Source organism: Labeo rohita, chromosome 8, assembly GCF_022985175.1.
Source record: "Labeo rohita strain BAU-BD-2019 chromosome 8, IGBB_LRoh.1.0, whole genome shotgun sequence".
In the NCBI taxonomy this organism is placed as follows: domain Eukaryota; kingdom Metazoa; phylum Chordata; class Actinopteri; order Cypriniformes; family Cyprinidae; genus Labeo; species Labeo rohita.
This window is the reverse complement of record NC_066876.1, coordinates 23162450-23171925: the sequence shown is the minus strand read 5'-3', so window position 1 is coordinate 23171925 and position 9476 is coordinate 23162450. Positions and strand designations below refer to the sequence as shown.

Here is a 9476-nt window from a genome sequence, read left to right as displayed (position 1 = left end):
ACCTGGCTCTTAATGCATTGTGTTTCCTTCTGGAGCATCAGTGAGCATTTGAACCTTCTGTAATAGTTGCATATGAGTCCCTCAGTTGTCCTCAGTGTGAAAAGATGGATCTCAAAATCATACAGTCATTGTTGGAAAGGATTCAAATACACAAAAATGCTGAAAAACCAAAGAATCTGTGGAACCTGAAGGACTTTTCTGAAGAGCAGGGCAGTTGTTCAGCACAAATAAGGGACTCATGAACAACTATCAGTTTGGATAATTCAGGTATCAACACAGTATTTAGAATCAAGTGTATGTAAACTTTTGAACATGGTAATTTTTATAAATTCAACTATTATTTTCTCTTGTGGACTATATGTAAATGTATTTTATGTGAAATATCTTGTCCAAGTTAGTGCTAAATAAAAAAACAACATGCATTTTGTATGATCCCTCTTATTTTGGTAAAATAATTAACATTTTGCAGACTCTGCAAGGTGTATGTAAACTTTTGACTTCAACTGTAATTCTCAAAAAACAGTTTTAGTTAAATGTTTTTGGCACTGTCACAAAGAACAGACAGTATCACTAACCTGGAGTTGAACCAACATCGTAAGTTTTTGTCTCTTGCTAGTTTTTGACTTTTATTTTGGTGTGTATCTCATGGTGGTTTTTTGAAATATTTTTAAATGGCAACATTTCAAACCCTTAAATAAATCACACCAAATGCAAGTCCCAGTAATCATAATTTATATAAAAATATCCACAAATCATTATTTTCATGAGTCACATAAGTCAATATACACAATTTCATACACTGAGATGGAGGTTAGAAGTTAAAACAATATATAGATAAAGCAAAATAAAATAAGATTAAAATATGCCACACCAAAATGAACATAATCCCACTTATTACATTTGTAAACAAATGTTTGCACCATTTGCTGCGAGAAAACCATTTCAGAAAGTGACATCTCACATCACACAGACAGCATGATTTTCTCCCTCTGAACAGACTATTAATTATTAACATCTTCTATTACAAATATTATTCAAGTTTCACCCATGAATCAAGTAGTTGCTTATGACAATTTTCTCAGTTAACTGTCTCAAAAAAGCCTCTGATTCATATCAAGTAAAATGCAGAATGTTTTGTACAGACATTCAATCTTGTCACAACAGTGCAAATATTCATTTTCACATAACAACAGCATGTTGTTTGTAAAGATGAGAATAAGAACAGTCACTCATTCACTCATAGAAACATTCACTCACACAAACACACTTCAGTTTCATGTTCTCTGAGAAAAGTGGAGAAAGTTCCAGAAACGGCAACAATTTCAGCGCAACATTTGTTTCATATAACAAGTTTCTCTTCAGAGTTCACATGACATACAGTATCTGATCTAGGATAAGCTCCTTCCTGCCCATATAAATGTATTCACCATTTTGGAAATGTAAAGGCTGGTCCTAGTTCAACATTACACCAAGCTTTAAATATGAGATTGCGTCTCTTCATCTTGTCGTGCCTGCTAGCATCTCTTCCGTGTCTTGGTGGAGCCTTTGAGCACTATGTAAGGAAGCCCAACGGACCAGTTATTCTGTGGCCAGTACTGCAGGTCAGGTAGGGAGTGAGGGATTTCCAGACTAGCGTCCAGGTAAGCGATCAAAGTACTGGCATAAGCAGTGGCCACCACAATCAGAATGTGCCTGAACAGAGAGGTAGAGAAAACAGTATCTGGATAAGCATGATGTTGTGGTTTGACCCTGTAAAGCCTGATAAAACAATAAACAGCCTTAGAATTTTGCTTAATAAATATGACTTTGTAAGCCTTAAGGTTCAGCGGGATATCATGGCTCACTCACCAGATACCGTGCAGATAACAGAAGTTCAGTTTCTGCCAGAAGCTGCAGCCAAAGCGATCGCTAAGCCAGCAGGAGATAGCCAGAACCCACAGGCCAATGGACGACCAGGCCAGGCGCAGCACTCTTTCATCTGTGCAACTGTTGAGAAATAGATCCGTATTGAATGAGAGTCAAAACAAGAAATAAAAACAGATCTTGTATAGTAGCATTTATCATCTTAAAGTGGATAAACAGCAACTAAAACAATCTGAAAAAGTGTAAGCGATGAATGCGCACTTTACCTCCTTAATTCCACAAACAGAGAGTAGAGGATATGGATGGCAAAGCAGTTGAGCGCGTAGGCATTGGCTGTAGGCTTGACAAAAGAGGACAGAGTGCTTATGACAGTAATGACCAGGACCAAACGAGAGAACGATCTCCTGAAAAAGAACAAAATGGAGAATTAGAGACCACATTTTACAGCGGATAGTCTAGAAAAGGATCCTTCTACATTGACAGCCATTTAAATCTCAGCAAGACTGCATTTATTTGATCAAAAATAAGTAAACACTGTAATATTGTGAAATATTACAATTTAAAAGAACTTGTTGAATTTGAATATATATTGAAATGTCATTTATTCCTGTGATGGCAAAGCTGAAGTTTCAGCATCATTACTCCAGTCTTCAGTGTCACATGATCCTTTAAAAATCATTCTTATATGCCAATTTGCTGCTCAATAAACATTTCTTATTATTATCAATGTTGCTTAAAGGAGAAGTTCACTTCCAAAACAAATTTTTACAGATAATTTACTCATCCCCATGTCATCCAAGATGTTCATGTCTTTCTTTCTTTAGTTGTAAAGAAATTGTGTTTTTTGAGGAAAACATTTCTGCATTTTTCTCCATATAGTGGATTTCTATTGAGTTTGAACTTCCAAAATGCAGTTTATATGCAGCTTCAAAGGGCTCTAAACAACCCCAGCCGAAGAATAAGGGTCTTATCTAGCGAAATGATCGGTTATTTTCTTAAAAAAAAAAAAAAAAAAAAAAATTATAATTTATATACTTTTTAACCTCAAATGCTTGGCTTGTCTAGCTCTGTGTGAACTCTGTGTATTCCAGTTCAAGACAGTTAGGGTATGTCGAAAAACTAATTTTCTCCTCCAAAATCGTTCTACATCTCTGCAGAATACCGACCCAGTATTTACAAAGTGAACGTGCAAAAAAAGATCAAACTCCCTAAAAAAAAAAAAAAAAAGGTAAAACAGTGATGTAGAATGATCTTGAAGTTAGAAAAGAAAATGAGATGGGAGTTTCTCGACCGATCCAAACTGTATTGACCCGGATTACGCAGACCACACATGCGCATCGCAGAGCTAGACAATTTTGTTTTAGAAAATGGTGATTGTTTCGCTAGATAAGACCCTTATTCCTCACCTGGGATCATTTAGAGCCCTTTTGAAGCTGCATTAAAACTGCATTTTGGATGTTCAAACTCATGGGAACCACTGAAGTTCACTTATGAACTCACAATTATATGGAGATAATTCCTGAAATATTTTCCTCAGAAAACTTAATTTCCTTATGACTGAAAAAAGAAAGACGTGAACACCTTGTCGTGGTGAATACATTATCTGTACATTTTTGTTCTGTAAGTGAACTACTCCTTTCCAATATTTTAAGCCTCAAGACATCATACACATCAACATTTTTGTAAGTTTAAAACTTCATTTAATCTAGATTTCATCCATTTAAATATTAATATAAGGCTGGTTGGACCCCACTGGGAAAGCTGTGGAAAGCATCTCTCCCACAGCGAGATCAGAATATCATGCTGCAAGTTAAACAGGGTTACTGTTACACAAACTAAAGACTGTAAACGGATCCTTTAATTGCTCCTATTTTTACAGAACTGAAGACACAGGGGTTTTTTTGGAGGAGGAAGACAAGTTCATGCCAATACATAGAAAGTGAGCACAGATGTGGTACAGAAACATGAAAAATATGAATTAGTTACCTGTCCTTAATAAAAGAGGGGAAGTGTCTGCGTGGGAACCACAGGGAGTAGCCAATAGCCAAAACCCACAGTATTGACAGCTCATCCAGCATCTGGCCCATAAAACTCAAAGTCATGTGAAAATACATGGAGAAGAGACCTGAAGAGAGAAAAAAAAACAGACCATGGAGTGAGACAAACATCATGGAAAGAGAAAGAGGGATTTTGTCTGGTTTAAATGTCCTGTTTTTTTTCAGGCATGTGTCACAGAAGTCAAATGGGAGGTGAATACAATTAAAGTTGACTTTAAGTTGACATGTATGAGGTCATGTAAATACCATAAAAGCTGATTATCAAGTTAACAGCAGAACTGGTTTAAGCAAAACATGATTTTTGCATGTTTTCCCAATTTTGTTTTGCTTTTAAACATATATACACAGTAAGCTTGTTTAGTGTGGGCATGTCTAACCTTTTTTTATTTTTTTTTATTTATTTATTTTTTTTAAATAAGAATAATAATTTGCTCATTTAAAAATGTTGTTCTTATTTCTAGTCTATTGATTTGCATGTAAAATCATTTCTTGCAAAAAAAAACACTTGTTGGCTCATTTTGCCACTAACATACAAAAACTTAAAGGGATAGCATATTCAAAAAAAGAAACATCTGTCATTAATTACTCATCCTAATGTCATTCCAAATCTGTAAGACCTTCGTTCGTCTTTGGAACACAAATTAAGATATTGTTGATGAAATCCGAGAGCTTTCTGACCCACCATAGACAGCAAAGGTCCTACCATGTTCAAGAACATTGACAAAATAGTCCATGTGACATCAGTGGTTCAACCATAACTTTATGAAGCCACGAGAACACTTTTTGTGGGCCAAACAACAAGAGGGTGAGTAATAAATGACAGAATTTTCTTTTTTGGGTGAATTATCCCTTTAAGCTGACATTTCATTCATTCAGTGATTTGAATTACATATTATGAATCAGTGGATTTCAGTTTTGCTGGCTATTGAACAATGCTGCCCTCTGCCGGATTGTTAATGCCACAACCCCTCACAGATTGAACAGTCACACTCACCTACAAAGACCATCATGATCCAGACCAGGTGCACAGCCAGGTTTCTTTCCTTGGCATATGGGTGTAGCAGGTAAAGCATTATGGGTGAAATCACAAAGAATATGAAACTGCTCATCTGAAAGCAGAAAAAAAAAAACGTTAGGGGATCAGACACATTCAAACTCAAATCCTATCCCGTGATGCCTCCCTAGCGGGTTTTATAGCCACCATGTTGACTTTTACACTATTAATTTGTTACTAGAGTAGGACCATAAATAAAAACTGAATAGGTTGAACTGCCTCTGTTGAGTACATGGATAGGTGTAGCATTGTGCCTGAGTCACTGTCATCAGTGTGGGTGTAGTTTCTGGATGAAACCATGGAACTTTGAGCATTATCATATGGATACTGCAGCAATTAGTGTAGTTAACATTTAACAATGTCTTGAATAGGAGTCCTCTAGTGTTAACGGTTGGACTAAGAATGATTCACGGTGATTAGAGTGTGAAAGGGCTTTGCGGCTCATCTGTTACGTTCATACCGTGTTGAAATATTCCACAACATTCTCTGAATGTTTATAGTTGTCCTCGCACCAGTCCACTTCAGAGCTCTCGTAGGCAAACACACCTGCCATTTTGTCCAAGGATGGGAATGATGGGATCCCTGAGAGAAGGAGAGAGTGTTTTATATAGACACATCAAAAAGTTTGAGGATTGCAACCGTGTGTTGTTGAAGTGTGTTGAACACTTGCCATGGTGTTAACGTTTGTTGTCTTTACAGAGAGGAGTGTTCCAGAATCTATTGTGACAGAATGGAGCTACTGAACAAAAGGTAGATCTCTGCCTTTCTGGAGGCTCTAGTAGACTTGTAGTCATGCAAGTTTTACTAAAGGGATAGCTCACCCAAAAATGTAATTCTGTCATTAACTACTCACCCTCATGTCATTACAAACCCATAAAACATTCGTTCATCTTCGGAACATATATGATAAAACCTAAGAGATATCTGACCCTGCATAGACAGCAACACAACTGACACTAATGTCACATGGACTATTTTAATGTTGTCTTTACTAACTTTCTGGGCCTTGAATGTGTCAGTTGCGTTGCTGTCTATGCAGGTTCAGAAAGCTCTTATTAAAAATTTCTTAATTTTGTTCCAATGATGAACAAGTCTAACAGGTTTGGAATGACATGAGGGTGAGTAATTAGTGACTGAATTTTTTTTTTGGGTGAAATATCCAAACTATAAGGGGACGTTGACAAAGAATGTGTTTTCGCATTCCACAAAGCTGTTTTACACTGTTTTTCGATGTAAACATGCGGTAAATGGACTTCTTAGGAGCCGTTCACACAGAACACATCTATTTTATTCTAATGTTTCGCCATTGTGCTCGCTTGACAGCGTTATAAAAATGCTACGCTCAAGATAAAATAAGATTTGTTGAAATAAGTTTTTCAAAGCTAACACATTCTGTGTGAATGGCCCATTAGAGGGTATAAACACCAAACTTGTTTTTGCGTTTTAAAACACAAGATGCCAGAAAGTGAAGTGGAGACAAAAAAAAGTGTTGTTTTGTATTGCAAGATGCTGAAAAAGATGAGAATTAAATGGTCAAACATAAGTTTACACAGAATTATTATAAAAGCAGTACAGTGGAATGCAAAAACGCGTTCTGTGTGAACGACCCCTTCAAGGGTTTTGTTCCATCTTATAACTTTTTGCAGTGCTCAAGTTACAATAAGTCCAACTTTTAAAAACGCGTCTCAACACCTTACATTTTTAGCTAATTACCATACTTCTCATGTTCTTTCACAGAAATTCACACAAAAAACGAATTCGGTGTGAACCAGTTCTACCTCGAACAGTTTTAAACTAACGAGTTAATGATTCAATGACTCGTTCGTATCACTCAAAATGAATCTTTTTAGTGAACAGATCCAAAGATTCGACTCGGTTCGATAGCCTAATTAAACTCAATTCTATTCTAAGATTACTACAGGTTACAGAACTTACAGGTTTCTCTTACATAAGCAGGTTTTGCAAGCAAGTGTAGCAAAATTACTTCCGTTGACCCTACAACCCGCAGTTATTGTTGCCATTTTAAACACCAGGTGACCTTTTCTGAGCTTACAAGGGTTTCAGTTAGCCAATGTGTCATATACTACAGTCATTTACAATTTGTCTCTTTGTTGATTTGAATTTTACTGCTTACAGCGTGTAAGGACAAGTCTGTCGTTTTAAATCAATACTTATTTAAACAGGCTGTCGTTGTACCTGAACAATATCATAAAACCAACAAGACCACATTTAACCACTGGTTCTTTGGTCTTGTACCTATCATTACCCCGCAGAGCACGGATCATTCACTCGCGAAAAGTCAATCCTCTGGATAATAAATTAATTGGTAGGGGAGCACAGAACAGACTTACTGAGAAAGCAAACAAACACTACAATAACCGAATGGCATGCGTATCTTATATAAACTATCTCAAATCGATAACAGCGAAAGATCATACGCTTAGATTAAAAAGAACAAACTATCGCTTACCTTTCAAAAACGCGTCCACCGCCGCGCGCTCCATGTGTCAGGTTTAAGTAGGGGAGAAATGTCCCCGATCCTGTTACTCGGGTCCGCGTCGTGACATCACCTGGAGGGTTCAGGTGAAACCGAGCAAACACTAGCATTCTTCATTGTGCCATTGTACAGTGAACCTGTCAGCTCGCTATGCGGACAGACCTGAAACGCTCTGTTTTACATGAGAACGGCAGGCACGCGCCCGCCTCGGGCACGAGCTGCAGCACAAGTTTAACGAGCTGAGGTCAAGTTTACCTGCACATCACCTGTCGACTATTTGACGCCCATCAGCACATTAACCGCAAAATATTTACAGTTTCAGCATTTAATGCCTTCACCTAAATTAAACTAAGTAAAAATGAAAAAGGTGGCCTCATTCAACACCCCCCTTACAGAAATTTACCATGGTAACCGTAGTTTCTGCCACAGAGATGCTCTCAGGTTACCACACTTTTTACATTTATATTTTATTTATTTAATATGCTTTTTGGCAAATGTAAAGTATTGTACTTAAGCACCCTATTTTGCTCATTGTTCCTCTTTTTTTATTACATTTTATGTTTCCACAGTTTACCTTATCAAGTGATGATATATAAATATTCAATTCTATAAAGGTTGGATTACATGAGTCTATTGATAACTGTGTGTTAATAAATATGACTATAGTTTTGTAAATATTAGTTAATACGTGCCAGCCAGAGGCGGTGTACTTCCCTCAGTTGGGCCTTGTTTTCACCAAGGTTTCTCCCTTATTTCTCCTGTTCAGTTTTTCCATGCGAGTGTCACATTTGGCTTGTTCACTGGAGGTTTGTGAGGCTCTGTTTTCTCCAGGCTGTTTTGGAACAAAATGTAGGTATTGTTAAAATGACAAATAAATATCATTTAATTAAACTGAACACCCTGCTGAAAAAAACACACACAACAGAAACCATCACAGAATTTGTAATGGTTTTGCTGGTGGAAACAGTAATGGAAACTGTAATGGTCCCTGTTGGTCTCTACTGGTAATTGGTCACCTTCTATTGGTGATTTGTTAACGCCACTAAATCCTACTGGAATATGTCCCAAAACACACTACAGGAAAAAAAATTTTAATGGTTGTAATGCTTGTAATGGTATTTGTAGTGAAAATGATTAGAAATAAAGCTGCAAGCAGCAATCAATGGGGTTCAAGCTCTTTAAGGCATTTAAGCACATATGAAAAAAAAAAACATTATTTAGCATCATTGTAACCCCCTAAATCAATGATTTTAAAAAAGGGAAATCCATTTTTGGGAAATCCATACTATGTTTTGTAACACTTAAAACTGTTATAGTACCAGCTGTGGTCCAATCGTCTTAAAACTTTGCATGCTTGTTTAAATTCATCTGTTGGGTGTGCTCAGCCGGTTTTGTGAAGTTCTGAGTTTTCCTTTATAGGATTTGGAGTAAATTTGGACAGGCCCCTTTTCTAAACGACCCCATTATAGCTTCCCAAAGGGTAAATTTCAATTTTATTTTGATAATTATTGACCTAGAGCAGGGATCACCAAACTTGTTCCTGCAGGACTAGTGTCCTGCAGAGTTTACCTCCAACTTTCCTCAACTCACCTGGCTGGAAGTTTCAAGTATACCTAGTAAGACCTTGATTAGCTGTTTCAGGTGTGTTTGATTAGGGTTGGAGCTAAACTCTGTAGGACACCAGCCCTCCAGGACCAGGTCTGGTGAGCCCTGACCTAGAGAGTCCAGAGAACTGTACTGCAGTGGTTTTATCCAGAATGAGTAAAACCTTACAACTAGGTCACAAAGTAGTTTTTTTTACATCTTCACAATCATTTAACAAATGATTTGATTGACGTTTTTAGGACAAACGGTTGCCCGGTTATAGCAGTTTTTATGGTTTTTCCCTGTTGTAGCACCACCAAGTGACTAAGCTCCACGATTTTGTTCCTGTGACCTCAGATTGAGCTCTTAAGTATATGTTCTGAGTTTGGCATTGATTTTTCATTCCGTTAAGGCGTTAAAG

The 9476-nt window shown here is 37.1% G+C and overlaps 1 protein-coding gene across 3 annotated transcripts; it reads right to left on the bottom strand.

Moving 5' to 3' along the window:
* Window positions 1–730: 730 nt before the first annotated feature.
* On the bottom strand, window positions 731–9047 carry acer1 (alkaline ceramidase 1). Of its 3 annotated transcripts, none has more exons than XM_051117637.1 (9): window positions 8985–9047; window positions 8164–8303; window positions 7445–7544; window positions 5435–5556; window positions 4915–5029; window positions 3850–3988; window positions 2130–2267; window positions 1849–1986; window positions 731–1692 (listed from the first exon to the last, which is right to left on the bottom strand). In XM_051117637.1, exons 3-9 carry the CDS (start codon window positions 7476–7478, stop codon window positions 1515–1517), a joined length of 864 nt encoding a protein of 287 aa, XP_050973594.1. In that variant the 5' UTR covers window positions 7479–7544; window positions 8164–8303; window positions 8985–9047; the 3' UTR covers window positions 731–1514. The 3 variants fall into 3 exon arrangements, with proteins under 3 accessions (XP_050973594.1, XP_050973593.1, XP_050973592.1); XM_051117636.1 differs by lacking the exon at window positions 8985–9047 and adding an exon at window positions 8791–8856; XM_051117635.1 differs by lacking the exons at window positions 8164–8303; window positions 8985–9047 and having other exon boundaries at window positions 7445–7675.
* Between the last annotated feature and the right edge of the window lie 429 nt (window positions 9048–9476).